At 33.9% G+C, this 18629-nt stretch overlaps 1 protein-coding gene across 1 annotated transcript; it reads right to left on the bottom strand.

Annotated features, from left to right (window-relative positions):
* Window positions 1-7369: 7369 nt before the first annotated feature.
* On the bottom strand, window positions 7370-7543 carry LOC117283240 (keratin-associated protein 19-9b-like). Its single transcript, XM_033755891.1, has one exon. It carries the CDS (start codon window positions 7541-7543, stop codon window positions 7370-7372), a length of 174 nt encoding a protein of 57 aa, XP_033611782.1.
* Window positions 7544-18629: the final 11086 nt, after the last annotated feature.

The raw sequence follows: 18629 nt of genomic DNA, 5'->3' as shown, positions 1-18629 counted from the left end.
GGAAGGGTGGGGGAAAGGTAATAAGGGAGAGGAAAAAAATATGAGAAACTGAAAAAATGGAAATAAAGTGTTTGTAAATGGGGAGGGGAGGAGGGGGTGAAGGGAGGGCAGGGACAAGGGGAAAAATGAGAATCAAGACCTATTATGTAAAGGTACAGAATCCCAATGATGAATGTAACTGTATTTGTATACCTAGATTGTACCAATCACCTCAATAAAAAGAAAAAAAATATTTTGTGAGGGTTATTTTAAAGACTGAAGTGAAGAAATGTTTTTCAAAGGGGTATGGTGCACAGATGGCAATGCTATAAATAAAATGCCATTAAGATGTACAAAAATAAAATTGTTTTGATGGCTAAGGAAGACTCTCAGATATATCAAAGATCATACTGAAGACATCAAAATAAGCATTTGATAAAAATAATGGAAAAATCTCTGAAATCTATATGTGAGTTCGAGGACAGTCTGGGCTACATAAGGAGTCAGGGCCACTCTGAACTACATAGTGTGACCCCATCTCAAAAAACAATCAAACAGGAGCTAAAGGTGTAGGGAAGGTGGGATGGGTAGGGGAAGGGTAATAAGGGAAAATAAAAAAATGTGAGATAATGAAAAGATGGAAATAAAGTGTTTGTAGATTGGGGAGGGGAGGAGGGGGTGAAGAGAGGGCAGGGACAAGAGGGAAAAAAAGAGAACCAGGACCTGTCATGTAGAGGTACAAGATCCCAACAATGAATGTAACTGTACTGTATCCCTAAAATGTACCAATAAACTCAATTAAAGCTGAAAAAAAAAACAATCAAACAAAAAAACAAACAAAAAAAAACAAAAAAGAGAAAATATTGATGGGGGAGCTATTTAAAACAGAAATTGCTACTAAGATCAACTATAATACAATACATCAATAACATTAAATTTGAGTATTCTATATATGCTATTTATTACTTCAGACTTTAAGAAGGTATATTGTACTTTGAGATATATATAGATATAGATATAGATATATCTATATCTATATATATATATATATATAGTCTTTAAGATATTCACCTCAAATATAGTCATACTTATGTCAAAATTAACATGGAAGTAAAGGATGTGAAATGTGAATTCTAGCCAAGAAAGCAAAAAAATACACTGAAGCAACTATTTTGAAACAGAAGAATTAGTATAAAATTCATGGACTATTATAAAGTATAAGCAATTGCAGTGAATATTGAACAAATGATCAATTTTATTTTCAAGAAAGTGTAACAGTTCTAATTGTGTGACCCCCTTAGTAATTTAGTAAACAATCATAGAACTTGAAAGAAAAATAATCTCATGATTTTAATACAGCTTTCAACAAAGCACTCTGATAGAACAACTACACAGAAAAATTAATGAATTTGAGAATACCTGCACAGCACTAAGATTTAACTCAATTGGCATTTAAAAAATATCTCCCCAAACAACAGTGGGCTTGTGTTAGTTTCTTCTGTGTGATTGTTTTGCTTTTGCTTTTGAGTACTGGGGATTGAACGCAAGACCTTTGCACTGAGCTACGTGTCAAACCCTTTTTGCCTTTTAAAACAAATTGTTTTTTTGAAACATGCTCTTGTTAGGTGGCTAGCATGCCCAGACTGGGAACAAATTTGTCATCCACCTGATAGCCTCTAGGACTAGTGGTATTACAGGTAGGCACCACCATACTTGGCTTAATTTCAAGCGCATAATGAACATTTTTCAAGATATACTACATTCTTGACTATAAAAAGATCTTAGTAAACTTAAAAAAAGGGATCATTGAAATATGTTCTTATGATATTAAATATTAGTTATAGAATGATAATTTGAAAATGACCCAGTGTTTGGAAATTTAATTACACAAGTTGAAATAACCGAGTCAAATAATAAAATAAAATGAAAATATTTTGAAATAAATGAAAATATAAGAAATCAATATGTTTGAAATGTAGCAAAAGCTATGCTTATGGGGATATTTGTAGCAATAAACACTTACATAAAATAAAAGAAGCCTCACGTTGTAATCTAGATTTCCAGTAAGCAGAAAAATAATCAGAGCTGAATTAAAACAAATAAAACTCCCAAAATTTAGCAGAGAAAAAGCAAAGTAAATCAAAACCTGTTTCTTCAAGAAGATTCGTAAAATTAATTAGCTAATACTTCATATATGAAGAAAAAAAGGATTGAAAACAAATTATTTGAGGTTAAACAGGAAGCTTTATCACAAACTCTGCAAAAATCTAAAGAATTATAAATGAACAACTCTGTGTCCTTAAATATGAAAACATAAAAATGGCCATCTTTGCAAGGTACAAAATTCACTAAAGATGCAATAGGTAGCTCAAAAGTTATATGCATACTAAAAAACCTAATTAGAGTTCTCACTTTGTAGAACTTTTGGAAAAGGTAGATCCAGGCAATAGATGCATTCTAGAGATAAAAGAAGCAAATACACCAAAACTGCACAATCTGTCCTATGAAAGAAACAAGAAGTACATCCTTGTTAATTCTTTTTTTTTTTTTTTTTTTTTTTTTTTTTTTTTTTTTTTGAGGCCATCAGCTTTCCTAATACTGAAACTAGATGGATGGGAAAAAAAATCACAAACCAATAGCTTCCATAAACTCAGTATGCAAATAACCACCAGCAAAAATAGCAGCTGTTATGTCAACATTGTGTTTGTCTGAGGAATGCAAGTCTGATTCAACATAAGATAACCCAATCAATAGATTTTATTTTACTGACATGTTTTTGTTTGTTTTTGGTACCTGGTATGGAAGTAGGGACTCTGAGCTTGTGAGGCAGGTGGTGCCACCACTGAGCTAAGTCCATGGCCCCGCTGATATATTTATAAAATCTCAATAAATATAGAAAAAGCATTTAACAAAATCCAACATCTATAAATACTAAAAAATTCTTTCTACAAAACAGAAATAGAGGAAATGTATTTACCCATTAAACATAAAAAATACAAATTATTTTGTAATAAATGTTGAAGGACTGAATAGTCCTTAATAGCCAAAGCAAAGCAAACTCTCCTCAGTGCTCATATTCAACATCATAATGAAAATTCTGGGTACTAGACTAAAAATAAAAATAGACTAGAATAAAAAGCTACAGCAACATCATCTTCATTTCAAACTAAATTATTTTCTATGTTAAAGAAAACTAAAATTTAAAAACACTACAGAAAGGCTTCTTGAATTAATAAGATAGTGAATTCTAGGAGAGAGATCAGATACCATTATAATAAATCCAACTATAATTTGAATTTTAAATACTATTTGCAATAGTACCAAAATCAAATATTGAGACAAATTTTAAAAACATCTTCAGGATCCATAAACTCAAATGTAAAGAAGAATCAAAGAAGAACTAAATAATTGCAGGGATATCCTATGTTTGGGATTAAATAGCAATATTTTAGGTATGAATTACATTCAATATGATCCTTATTCAATAAAATCTTACTCAAAATTACACAATAATTTGTGTATGTACAAACCGATTGTAAAGCCTACATAGAAATCTAACAAACTGGAATATTCACTATTTTGAGAAAAAAAATAAAGAAACTTTGAAGAATGAAACATTTATTTTGGCGCAGAATTATAAAGCTATAGTATTCAAGACAAAAAAGACATTATAGCAAAGATACACATATATATTATTTGACTATCATAAGTCATCTGGGAATTTATCCAAATAAATATGGTTAAGCAAAAGTGCTATGGCAATTTAATAAAGAAAGGGTGGACATTTCTATAAAGTGAGCTAGGATAATTGAACATGAATATACACAGATATCAAAACAAATGCACAATTGGCTTTTAAAAATTCAATGCATAAGATTCTAATAAGATTACTGACATTTAGAAATGGGAAGAAAGGAGCTAAAGGTGTAGGGAAGGTGGGATGGGTAGGGGAAGAGTAAAAAGGGAAAAGAAAAAAATGTGAGAGAATGAAAAGATGAAAATAAAGTGTTTGTAGATGGGGAGGGGAGGAGGGGGTGAAGGGAGGGCAGAGGTAAGGGGAAAAAATGAGCATCAAGACTTGTCATGTAGAGGTACAAGATCCCAACAATGAATGTAACTGTACTGTATCCCTAAAATGTACCAATAAACTCAATTAAAGCTGAAAAAAAAAATTCTCAACTCATGCCTCAAACTCTAAACAAATAAACTGTATATTACACAAAATTCACCTTTATACAAAATTGTAACTATCCCATGACCCAGACACCATACCTTTTCAAAAGTACCTTAAACATTTCAAAATAAATCATATGCCTAAAATAAAATATAACATTATTACATTTCATAGTAAAAATTTAGGATGAAATTTTTGTGACAATGTGTGACATAAAATTTTTGATATAGTCTCAAAAGCTGAACTCAGTAGTATAAAATATTAATAAACAGAAATTAATATAAAATGCTTTGTACAGGCATTTTTAAAAAGACTACGTATTTGTACATTGCATTTATGACAAGTCAGTGACATGCAAATTATTTAAATAGTTCTAAAATCCCAACAACAACAAAACATGAAACAGAAATGGACAAAAGCTGTAAAACAACATTTTGTCATAGAAAATTAAAAACAGATCTAGCCTGTACATATGCTTCACATTCTTGGTGAATGAGGGATACTCCACGTAAACCACAATATTGTGCCTCTATGCAGTAGTTTCAAAACAGGAATGTGTGGATATTGGAAGATTTATGGCTTCTCTTCCTGAGTAGGAGCCAATAATCCTAAACTGTTTAAAATTTACTTTCAGATAGATGTGTGTAGTTGTGATTTCACGGATTGATGCTAAATCTTATATCTCCTAGTTTTTCCAATTATTTTTCCACTATACAAACTATACCAAAATGTAAGTTAAGAACATATGCTAATTATACTTATATAATCTTCTTAAATATCTATATTGAACACAGCAATTGGTTAGGAATTTAAGAATTAATATTTTGAAGTTTGTATGTTTCGTTTTTAGTGAGAAAAATAAGTATTATTTGACTATATATATATTTTTTTTGCATTGCTTATATGCAGTGGAAAAATAAATCAACTTTTAATTAGATTTTATTTTGCAAAAAACTTACTATAGATGTTATATTTCTCGATTGCCTGCAGGAGTAGCAGATACATTTCACTATCCTAGTCTTGCTATGCTACCCTGATGTAAAACCAAGTTATTTAGAACCAAATTTCACTTCCACCTTCTTTCCTTATCAAAAACACTGAGTTTGTCTAAAATTCCTGAGTCTGAAATCTCTGATTTCTTTTTGGATTTGTTTTCTTCACAAAATTATTTGATATTTTTAAATTTCTTGAAAGATATACTCTGAATATTAATTTATATTCAAGCTACCAAGGGCAGAATGTGGTTTTCTATCATGTTACTTCGTGCCAGTATTATTAAGATGATAATCCATGTGGGTATCAACTATTACTTTTATTCTCTGCTACTCTTTCTTTGCCGGGAAATAAACATAATTTTTTAAAAGTCCTACCTCTGGTTATCACACATGTGTGCCTTAGCCTATCAGTTACTTAGGTACTTAGTTACTTTTCTCTTGTTGCTGACACTCAAAGTCAAGGCAGAGTGGCACAAGTCCCACCTCTGACCACATGAGGCTTTACGGAGACATCTAGATGCCAGCCACAAGACCTATGTTCTGCTAATCAAACATTGACCTCTAACGTCAATTTCTCCATTATTTCATGATTTTTTTTTCCTCATCCCACTGACAAAACAAAAATCAAATACAAAGCAATGTTGTTCTCTTCAGTTGTATGACTTTTCCCATATAGTTTCAATGTAAAGCTTTTCTGTCTGGAAGTTCTACAGTTTTCTCTAAATTTAAGTCTTTTTGATCCATTTATATTATAAATTCTTTATGGCACTTATTTTTAGTCTATACAACTGGCCAATTAGTTGCAGTCATATTTTGTTAGCTGACATATGGAAAATTTTAGCATATAGAAATAGAAAACACAGCATGAGCAATCGTCACATATACAGTACTCATTTTCAAAAATAGCACCTTCTGGAAAAATATGCTTCCTTTATATAATCGTATATTTCTTGTATGTATCTAGGAAACCTCATTTTTCACATAATTTCATCTTATAAAATCCCCTCACCCCTAGTGCTGAAGACTGAATGAGGCCTACATTCATGTTAGGCAAGTGCTCTACACAGAGCTGTAACTCTAGATCAAAGAAATGCTCTTTATGGATAGAGACTCATAAAAAAATAACCTAAAAACTTCTCTGTGAATGAAAACAGCTCTCCCACTCGTAGTTGTTTGCTGGATTTTTTTAGTGCTGAATAGATACTGGTGTAGAGTTAAGGGGCTCTTTGAGTTACAGTCTGTATGTCTTCTCTCTGATTTCCTACTTTTACTGTATCATCAAAAGAACGTACCAGGGCAACTTAGTCTCAGTGGCTAGCACTCATCACTGACAGTGCACATTTGAGATCATAACAACTCATGAGCTTCATGAATATTATTAAGACAATGGGTCATTTTTAGACAGGACTTAATAGTGAAGACAGGATCTATCCAAGAGTTATTCCTTTTCTGGAACAGATGTCTAGGAAAATTATAAAATGGGAACAAATGACAGTATTCAACTAGAATTAAGATGAGATCAAAAACATTGATTCATAATCAACTTCTAAGTTTTTAAACGAAGAGAAAGTTAAGGTGTTCTGTTTCAGAAATTATCCACAGATGCTGCAGTACTAAAACACCTGGACTTCTGGGCAAGATGGAGAATTCTTAGTATCTCTCTTAGTTTCTGAAGGCTGCTGCAGCGAATGGAATGCCACAAAGTGGGTAGCTTAGAAACACATAAATTTGTGTTATAATAACAGTTCTGAAAGCTAGAAACCTGAAATCAGTGTTTCAGGAGGACTGCGAGTTTTGAGAAGGCAACACAGGAGAAACTAGATGTGTCTTTCTTTCGGCCTCTGCCATCAACAGAAGTTAAATTACTACGACTCGTGGACACCTCACTCTATCATCTGCCTCCACTCTCTCATGGAGCTCTCCCATAGGTGTCCTCAGTTTTTCTATTGCACTTAAATAGATAAAAATTGAAACCACCTTTATATACTCAAAGTTTATTAGGCAATAATTAGAGAAATGTAAAAATAAAATACATCAAAAGGTCAACACATCATAATCAAGAAGAAATGACAGCAAACAAGTTGAATTGAATCCTTGAGAAGATACATAGATCTCCAATATTCCAAATAGTGACACTGCAAAGTGATTTCTTCTTCAAAAATAAATACATTAAATGAATAAAATTAGAGTAGCATCCTGAGTTTTAAAAAGTGATCATTTTTCAGTAATAGCCAGATGACCAGTATCTGCCATAGACAGAAGGACGGAAGTAGCCATAACCATAACCACCAAAGCCTCCAAGGCCACAGCTGGAGCCATAGCCATAGCCCAGGCCACCGAAGCCACCAAGGCCATAGCCAAGGCCACCGTAGTAGTTGCCGTAGTAGTAGCTCATGGTGTCAGGAGTTGAGGAGTGGGTTTGACGTTGAAGGAGAGTTTCTGAGAATGAACGTCAGCCTCTGCACCTGGGCTTTTATACTTTTCTGGTGTGGGTGTGACAAGCCACAACAAAGGAGTGTCATTCTCTTTGAATATCTATCCTTGGCGAAAAACAATGCCATTAAACCATACTTTTGTCATTAATTGTAGTTCCAAAGATATGTGAAACATTTTTCCTTTGAATGTAGCTTTATTTTCATAATTTGGAATTAGAATGTGTTTTAATTATATTTACATCTTCAAATCTAATTTTCTTTCATTTATTTCTACATTAAAATTGAATAGTAACATGCTCGGTTTGTTGTGGTTGATTTCTTTTTGCCACTTCCATTTTTTTATATTGTTTAACGATAACTTCCTTTCTTGACTTATAGTTAGTCATGTACAAATAATTTAAATTCTATCATTTATTTATTAAATTATGAAAAATCACATTTATTGTCAGGTAAGTGACAAAGAATTCAATTCAGAAAACATTAGACAATGCTAATCAACTTCCTTATTAGATATTTTGTGCCACAAACCTGTAACTACCTTTAGACTTTTCAATGACAAATTCCATAAGAAAAGGCTCCACATAACACAAAATAGCTTAATTTTTATCCTACTATTCTTTTACAAAGAACATCCCTCTTGTCCAAGTGGGTCACACTAATGTTTCTTTTTTTTCTTTTCTTTCTTTCTTTTTTTTTTTTTTTTTTTTTTTTTGTTTTTGTTTTTGGTACCAGGGATCAAACTCAGGATCTCGCATTTGCAAGGCAGGTGGCAGAGCTAAATCACCTAGCATGTTCACTATAGGCTGTTTTCTCTTAGGAAAAACTCTTATTCTTGCATCCTTCCCCCCACCCCAGTCTTTAATCCTATTTCTGTAGTTTCTCCTTATCCACGAGGATGCTGAGACAGATGGTGAACGCCTGAAACCACAGATAATACTGAACTCTTATGCATCTGTTCTATTTGTACATAAATACCCATGATAAATTTTAATTTGGAAATTGGGTGCAGAGAAATTAACAATTTACATATATTAGAATGATAGTAAAAAAGCACTTCAATAAAAGTTCTCTCTAACCTCTCTTTCAAGAGTCCGGACAAAAATTAATATTGTTAGATCACAGTAAACAATGGCTAACAGCAACCACAGAGACGCAATGGCAGATCAAAAGAGGGGATGCACGCAGTACTAGTGATCTGTATTCCTTGCTCATTTTATACTGCCACCTAGTGGTCAGATCCCTATATTCTTTTCATTTGCCCTGTTCCAGGGTCAAGACAGATAGAAGTGATACTGAGTGGTGACAACTGGGAATGGGCAAGAAAATAAACAGGATAGGACAAGAGAGCCATGAGGCATTAATACTATTTCTATAAAACCTGTCCCAGCCAGCAGGAACTCAAAAGCAAAGGTTGTCTTCAGTGGAGGCACATGACATGTTCGACACTCAGGCTGTGTCAGCCACAGGCTGGTAGCTACCCTAAGAGTAGTGAGACTGGCTCCAGAGCTGAGGGGGACCCAGCCAGCTCTGTCATCGCATCCTGCTCCTAGACAGTCACTGTTTGCTAGAAAGGGACACTGAGAGGGCTTCTCCACACAACAGTGTGAATTTGACACACAGGATATTACCTTGTAAAGAACAGGAGATATGGGAGATATGGATAGATTAGAAGATAAACCAGATAGATAGATAGATAGATAGATAGATAGATAGATAGATAGATAGATAGATAGATAATAGATACATGATAGATAGATAGATAGATAGATAGATAGATAGATAGATAGATTTAAAATATTATACAGAAAATAACAAGCATGACTTGTAGACTGCTTCAAACTGTATGCCTCAATAGGAAAGGGTGATAATTTGGATGATTATTGAATTCTTACTGAATGCCTGTAATGGGAAAATAGTTTGCCATGCATTTGTTGAAAGGCATAGAGTTTTGGAAATATCTTACAACTTATTCCTTGGCCTTAGAAACTTACCGCTGAAATTTCTTTATAATTTTCTTCCTGTCTGTGATGTACGCATGTTTTGGGGGGCAAATGTACAAAGCAGTTAAACAGTAGTGGAAAAAAGCAGATAAACAGTAGTAAAATGAGAATACAGTGATATTTGTTTCCAAAACAGTGACAGATTAGAGTGGCTTGAGTTGATTTGAAAATAATTTCAAATAAAGTAGGACTGGGTAGGATCTTATGTGACAAAAATCAGGGTGAGAAGACAGAAGACACCATCATGATGCCGTGAATGGTGGTAAAATTAATCAAGGTGTATGTGTGAGCAGAGCTGCTTCATGTAGCAGAGTCTTATACTAAAGTAATTGAAGATTGCAAACACATTGGAAATAAACCAGAGGTACAGACTGAACTTTAAGTTAAGAATTTCATATTTAATTATGTCCTATTTTTATTGTAAAAGCAGTGATGGGCACAAAATTTTAGAACTACCTTTTGGTGATTGGGATGGATTATGTGGAAAATCTTTACAGCAAGATAAGTTTAGTGACTAGAAAAGTTGTCTAAAAGTTTGATGAAAAGGGTGAGGGTTAGGATTACATTAGTGGTAAAATGAATGGACAAGAAACAGTGGACATAGGGAACATTAAAAATTAAATACCTATGTATATGTATGTGTTTGTGTGTGTGTGTGTGTGTGTGTGTGTATATATATATATATATTTATAATTAGAGAAAGGTAAAACTTACCTAGTTGCATTGTCTTTATATTAAAATATATTTAACCTTTATATACTGATCTCATTTATAAATAGCACAATAACCTATGACTTTTCTTTACATTTATTTAAGAATCTTAAGATTCTCCTAAGTATTTTAATATACTCTAAAATTTATTGTACTTCATATGTCTCATTCAAAATTAGAGAACATAATTTAATAATTAAATAAACATATTTGGGGTTTAACAGTATTTCAGAACCAGAAATATTGAAAGCTTGCTTTTAAATACTCTAATCAAAATTCCAAATATAAAAATAGGTATCTAATCCAGCTTTAGAAAGTCTCTGTAATCCCCAGGCTTAAATGTTTTCTTCAATGCCTCATGAGGCAATTTTTCTAAATATTTCTTGAGATGTTAACACTGAATAGAAATGAAGTAATATTGACTTATATGTTAATAAATTACATTGTCCAAAATATTTTCATTTACAAAGCTAACATATAATATAAACAAAATATATATTCATTTTTTGTTAATTAGTTAATTTTTAATCTTTCACGTCAATTGTTATTCTGTCTTGCAGCTTTGTCTCATTCATTTCTCACAAACAACCACAGAATGTGTGGAGAACATGGTATCTCTGAGATAAGGGCATCTGGCCTGAGCAGCCCTTGCTCTCTTTTGGTTCTGATTTTCAATTTACATCAGTGATTCCTGTGACATTGTTGTGTAAACTCAAAGTAGCCTGCTCTTCATGAGCCTTCGGCTGTTGTGCAAGTAGGGTACATACAGCCAGGACTCTCCCCCAGGCCGTGTTCCTGAGCCTCTCTCATCCTGGCCTCTCACTGTCTCTCGCTGCCTATCTGTAAGGTACTATAGCCAACTCATATAACTCATTGCACAGACGTGTGTTCTGTCTCCACGTTAACCAGTGTGCAGTGAATTGCTGCACCCCAGTCATGACAATGGTCTCCAAAATCACAGGGATTAAAAAGCCTTCATGCTTCCTCCTCTTCGCTGATATTGTTAGAATAGTTAACTAATTTGAACTTTTTCTTCTAAAAATAATTTCAGTTCTATTCTAACCGCTAAACCTCACTGGAGGGGATAAGATGTACCCTTGTTAAAGCTTGCTGCAAATTCTATAAAGCATTTTTGATACCTAACAGCTGTTGTTTTATAAACAAATTTCTTTTGCTTGCTACACTTTTCCTCAAAACTCAGAAAATATGAGGAAAAACATTTACATAATAAAGTTCATTAAAGGGCTCTGATTTGTTCTACTTTGTATTATTACTATATTCTTTTTATCTACATGAAATGAACTTTTTATCCATTATGATTTTACCCAAGTATATCAACTCATTCTCCATAAAATATTTTTTCTATAATATTGTTTCATTGTTTTTCACTTGTCTTTACCTTTTCTTTCATACTGAATAATAGTAACATAATATTGTACCTAATTTAAAGTGTATGTCAGCATTATGTATGCATGGTGGGGGACTCCTAAAGTCAACCAAAAGAAAGAAGTCTAATGTGTAGCATTTGCTGATTTTTATTATGTAAACACTCTCATTATTGCCTCTGTCAACCTACCAATGTGATAAATTAAAAAGAATGTAGAAATCTATTTTCTGAGAACTGACAAGAGTTTTCTCCAACATACCAACAAAAAATTGTGTAAGTGAAAGGAAATGTTAGTTTTATTTGGAATTTGAAGTGTTCGTGTACTTTAGTTCCACTGAATTTCACATGAAAATGGAAACCTAAAATAGGTGAAAGCCACCATCATTAAATAATTTATATTCTTAAAACTTCCATGACATCTGTATCTAAGGAAACAATGGAAAAAGTACATATCTTCCAGATTAAAATACATTTAAAGGAAAACATTTTACTTTCAAAACATATAAAACTCAGATATATTGAATGGGTAAGAAGAAATGAAGTCAAATTTTCAAGATCAATGACAAAAAATTTTAGAAAGTATTTCCAGAAATGTCATTGAATGCTTAAGGCAGTCAGTGGTACATAAGTATTGCAGCAGAAACAAAAATATCCAGCTTGTCTGATGAAATCCTGAATCAGAGACACAGGTCCACACTGAAACCAACGTCTTTTGCAAGGCGAGATCTTCCTCTGTGCCCCAAGACACTGCTCAAAACTATCCTGAAAAGTTTCCAAAAATTCTGAGTTTTGAAATAAAGTGCAGTGTTTTTTTCAGTAAAATACAGAGGCCAACATTTTAAGTTACCATAGCTGAAAATTTTTAAGGAATGGACCTAGAAGTACTGAGTTATAAAGAAGCACTATTCGCGCCAATTACACAATGAGGTTGGCAAAAGCCAAGTTGAATACTGAGATTCTGCATCAGGAAAGTAAATCCCATTGTGATGTCTCCTTCTGGAGCCCACAGTAGGTTCTCAAATGTGTCACTAATAACAGTGGAGAAATCAGAAGAACAACATGATGAAAAGAATGTAATATCTATAGAAAGAATGCAATAGCCTTAGTTTTCGGTAAAATCCAGTGACCAGTATCTTCCTTACGAAAAGGGATGGAAATGGTCATAACCACCCAAGCCTCCAAGGCCATAGCTGGAGACATAGCCATAGCCCAGGCCACTGAGGCCACAGAGGCCACAGCCAAGGCCACCGTATAGTTGCCGTAGTAGTAGCTCATGGTGTCAGGAGTTGAGGAGTGGGTTTGGTGTTGAAGGAGAGTTTCTGAGAATGAACGCCACCCTCTGCACCTGGGCTTTCATTCTTCAGTGTCTGTTTGCCCTGTCCCCTTCCCCCTGCATCTATTTCCCATTCCCATACCTTTCACAAGAATGTACAAAATAGCCCGATTATACTTCTGTTTGTGACGTGAGGAGTTGTAATCATGCTTATAGGTAATCTCATTTACTTATTTGCTTCTTCTTCATTTCTTAAGGTAGACTCTTTTAATTAAAAATGAATTACTATTACATCTTCAAAGCCTATGACTATGCTTAAGATAAGAAAATTGGATTTCTGGGTGCCATCTGTCCCTTCCTTGAATCGTGTCTAATTTTTCTAGTCCTTGGCCTTCATGTTCTTCCTAACCACATTATTCTTTACTATTTATTTTTTCTAATGTGTTTGACCGTGTTAGATAAGGCACACTGTTTAAGAACCCTGGATGGCGTCACACGGGTCTTTATTGCAGCTTCTGCTTCATCTAACCCATGTCATACAATCCTATGTGTCTCGGAATCCATAAACTATCAGTCACATACATGTGCAAAAATAATTTCAATCTCTTATTTTTAATCTATTTTTTGTAATTAATCTCCCTATTCATAGAGCAACAAGACCTGTATGCCTTACTTTTCTATAAATCCACAGAACAAATGATATCAAAAGAATAGATACAGTGCCCTGGAAGTCCCCTTCTTATGTAGTTTTGAAAATCCTTAAAAGTGCGCAATCAAACCAGAACAACAGGAACCAGGGAGAGAACATGAATTGATTTAAATGAATGGACAATGTCTGTTTATCATTTTTGAAATGCTGAGCTTAATTAATTCTGAAATAATTGCAATACACTAAGAACACATCTTTTAAAGAAGGATCACATCAGCCGGGCATGGTTGTGCACACCTATAATCCCAGCACTCAGGAGGCTGAGGCAGGAGGATCGCTGTGAGTTCAAGACCTACCTAGTGAGTTCCAGGTCAGTCTCAACTAAATAGTGAGACCCTGCCTCAAAAAAGCAAAGCAAAAAAATAAACAAACAAACAAAGAAGATCACATCTTATTAATTTGATTTGTCTTATAAGTAAAACAGGAGAGGCAGGCAGGAGGATCGCTGTGAGTTCAAGACCTACCTAGTGAGTTCCAGGTCAGTCTCAACTAAATAGTGAGACCCTGCCTCAAAAAAGCAAAGCAAAAAAATAAACAAACAAACAAAGAAGATCACATCTTATTAATTTGATTTGTCTTATAAGTAAACATTAAAAAGAAATGCAATTCAAAACTAAAACATATTGCTCAGCATGAAATATTAGCAAAACTTAAATTAAGAAAAGTCTACTGAGATGGATAAATAGAGTTCAAATTACATTCTCTATCTCACTTAAGTAATTTTATTGGAAGCACTGCAGATATTTCCTTCATGTGATAACAAAGTTAATGCAACGTTCACAACATGGCAATGATGAAAGAAGTTATGTCTCGATTGGTGAAATTCTAAATCAGTGAAATAGGCCCTTTTATGTCAGCTTGGTCCCAACCACGCAGCTAACAGTTTAATTGCTCTGTCAACGCAGGTCAATCAAAAAGCATGGCCACGGCGCGGGCCAAGGCTGTGCACCGCACTGAGAACCATGAAGAAGCAGATGAACAAGTTGACTGCAGTATTGCAGATCTGAAGGATTCAGGTGCCAAGAAATTTGTGAGCGGAGCAAAATGGAAGAAATCAGTTTCTTCAATGGAGACAAAGCAAGTCTTGGTCAAGAAATCCACCAGATCTGAAGTCTAAGCCACCGAAGTTCGGAGCTCAGGCATGGTGTTGCCTGCTATAACTGTTAGTATACTGGCCTCCCAGAGTGGAGGATCAGTTTGGAAGATGAAAAAGTGTCACCTGCATTCAAAGGACACCATCCACAGAGGGAGAGACATGCATAACTCATCTGTGAAAACAGGAACCAACGTCACCAAGTTGCTTTTTAGATGGAGATACTAAGAAACATGCACACACACAGTTGCCTTATGATTTTAGCCTCAGCTTAAATTATGTTACACTTCATTTAATGTTTTTCATATCCGACATTCTCCATTCTGTGGTTCTTTCAGACTTTACTAAAGTTCCACCCTTGCCAGTTGACCTTGACAAAAACAGCTAAACTATTTCTGTCTTCTTAGCTCAATGATGATGATGATGATGATGATGATGATGATGATGATGATGATCATGATATATTGTTTTGTTTGGGGACTGGAGGTTGAACCCAGAGCCTTGAGCAGGATGATGAGTATTCTAATGTCAACCCTCAGGTCATAACATTTGCTAATGCAATATTGAGTAGTTAAGGGGTTAACTAGATGAGATTAATTTTTAATAACTGCAAGCTTTAAATATGTGTGGGAATTTTCTCTAGTTGTATACAGTGGAAATGAATTTACCTGACAATAATAATTCCCAACAAAATCTCAGAAAAATATGGCAAGATAATGAAAGCAGGGTCATTTATAAACGGATAGAATGACTGAAGAATCTTATAAGTCAAGGAGATTAAAAGAACAATTTATAAAAGTGTCTGCCTTAGGTTTATGCCACTGTTCACTCTTCTGGCAATGAGAAATAAGTGAATATGAGTCAAAATAAGTCACTAAATTCAAGTTTTAAAGTAGCTAACCAAGCCTCTTACTTAGAATATCTATTATAATATCTGTCAAAGATGTAGAAAGCACTTAATATTCCTTAAAGAACTTGAATAAAATGTCTTCACTAAATTATTGAGTAATTTGTAAAGAATTATTACTAATGAAAATAATCCCAGAAGAAGAGTCATTGTTCACTATGGAAATATATCCCATAGCTCTTACAAAACATATAAGACCTGTTCTCCTTAATTGATGGACAGAAAACAAATTTAAAGAGGCTACAAATGCACTTATTGGAAATACTAGCATTGCCGTAAAAAAGAAGGTAGTATCCTGTTAATAAGTTTCAATAATAATAATTGTTTTTCAATAGGAAAAATAGATCCTTAGCAATTAAGCTTGTTTCAAGATGAGTAGTTTTTCGAATTTTGCTTTTTTCTTTCTTTGGCTTTATTTTTTACCTTTTGTGCATAAACCTGAATTCAACATAGTTGAAACTGAATATATCTCAACATTGAGATCATTGAAAAACTTAATAGAAATAACACTTACTTCATGATGTGAAAGACTTAAGGATCATAAAATACCAAGTTTATTAGTAGAATAGAAAGATAGATATCCTTCATAAAAAGTAGAACACCTGCATCAGTCTTCCTACATTTTATTATGTAGGGGAGTGTCCAAGCCATACCTAGAAATTCTTAACAAAGTAAAATAAGGTACAGTATTTTTTAAAAGCTTCTCGTTTGTAATAGCTAAAACTTGGAAACAGCTCAATTGCCCATCAGTTGTAGAACAGATAAAGAAGATGTAGTTTTTCTGTAGATTACTACTCAGCCATAAAGAATGAGAAACTAAATTAGAGTCATTCATAGGAAAATGGATGCATATTGAGGCCATACTCTTAAGTGAAATAAATAACTCACACACATGTGTAAACACCAAATAGTTTCTCTGGTGTGAAAAACTGAAAGTGTGGACAAGATCCAAATTGCATCACTGACAATGTGAAATAGGAAGAAAAGGGCTAAAGGTGTAAGCAAAGTGGGAAGGGTCGGGGGAAAGGAAATAAGGGAACAGAAAAAAAAATATGAGAAAAGGAAAAACGGAAACAAAGTCTTTTGAAATAGGGGAAGGGGGATGAAGGAAAGGGAAGGGGATGGGAAAAACTGAGAACCAAGACCTGTCAAGGAAAGGGACAAGACCCCAACGATGAATGCAATGTACTGTGTGCCTACAAAGTACCAATAAACTCCATGAGGATAAATAAATAATAAATAAAATCTCTACGTATTCTAGAGCATAAAAAAACTTTTAAGAATTAATGTTAGTGTTATGACAGAGAGCCCAACTATGGGCCTCAAAGTTTACTCAGTTTCTCAGCAAGCATTTCTTTAGACTTCCTATTATTTCAGCAAACTTTTATGTGTAGAAATAAAGCCTACAATAAAGTGTCCTCTGAGTTGTCACAAATAATACGCTTCTTCCTCTCACTGGCTAAAGGGTTTCATGTACATAGTATACATCACCCATGGACAGATACTTCACTTATTTGCTAACCTAGGACTCTAATGAACACCTGGGTACAATTATTTCTTTGAAAATCTAATTTTATTTCCCATGCATATATGCTGGGAAGGGGGGTTGCCGGATAACATGATAGCATTATTTTTAATTTTATGAGGGAAATTTCATAATGTTTTCCATAATGGGTGCACCAATCTACAGCCCGTCGACAAAATGCAAGCGTTCCCTTTTCTCCATGCTCTTGTCTCTTCTAGTTATTCTTTGTCTTTTTTTTTTTCATCTTTAAGGGAGAAGGCTGATAGCCTATGATGCTTTGTTTACATTTCTTTGATGATTTGTCATGTTGAGTTTTTTTTTTCATCACTATTGCTCTTTTGAAAAGCACTACTTGCTCATTTTGTATTTTATTGTCATATTGGTGCATATCAGTCTTCAGAGTAATTACTTTCATTGTGGCTTTTTCATAGATGCACATAACAAATTTCGATCATATCCATAACCCATCACTCTCCTTCACCCTTCTCTTTGCCTTCACCATCACCTCTCTTCTGTAATAGTCTCTTTTTTTTACTTTCATGTTGTATTTTTTCCTCCATATTCAACATATGAGAGAGAACACATCCTTGTCTTTCTGAGTCCGGCTTACGTCATTTAACAGGTTGGTAATTCTGGAAAGAGGATGATTTTTGTATATTTTCCTACAGAAGGCATGATTTCCTTCTTCTTCATTTATTTCCATTTTTAGTTCGTTTGTTTTTGTTTTGGTGCTTGTGAATTGTGTGAGCTACTTATATATTCTGGACATTAACTCTCTCTCTCTCTCTCTCTCTCTCTCTATATATATATATATATATATATGCATACATATATAATTTGCAAATATTTTATCATATTGCACAAACTGCTTCTTCATTGTGTGTATTGTTTCCTTTGCTTTTCATGTTTTGGGGAAGGAGTTTGAGAAAATTTGAATTTGGTGATGCAGGCTAAAGAAATCTTTGAGGGCTGGAAAAAAAGCATGATGGGTGATTCTACTCAGCATCAGAAGAGAATGTGATGCAAAAATCAGGTTCAGGAAGTTCACCTGGGAACAAAGATTAATTAATAGTTTGACTAGAGGTCACATGAGATCCACTCTGGCAGAAAATCTGCTTAATTTTGTCCATGTCCCAAGACATGGTAGACCACCTGGATTACAGATGGTGTACTAATTAATCTGGCAGAGGAATTTTCAACATGGCTCAATAGTCTGTGGCATAGATATTGCTGCCTATTTTCAGCCAGATTGATTCTAAAAATGAGTAGCAAAAAAGAGGAGCAGAAAAAATTGCAAAATTTAATTTTTCCTTTAGTCAAGGCAAAGACAAGTATGGTTGCTGAAAAGATTAGTGTCATTATAAAGAGTTTATGTATGAAATAAAGGAACCAACAGAAAGATACCTTGAGGACGTCTCATTAAATCAGCAAGACCACCCCC

The sequence above is a fragment of the Fukomys damarensis genome, unplaced genomic scaffold (assembly GCF_012274545.1).
Source record: "Fukomys damarensis isolate Sample0158 unplaced genomic scaffold, DMR_v1.0_HiC HiC_scaffold_24, whole genome shotgun sequence".
NCBI classification, from domain to species: Eukaryota; Metazoa; Chordata; class Mammalia; order Rodentia; family Bathyergidae; genus Fukomys; species Fukomys damarensis.
This window is presented reverse-complemented; position numbering and strand designations above follow the sequence as displayed.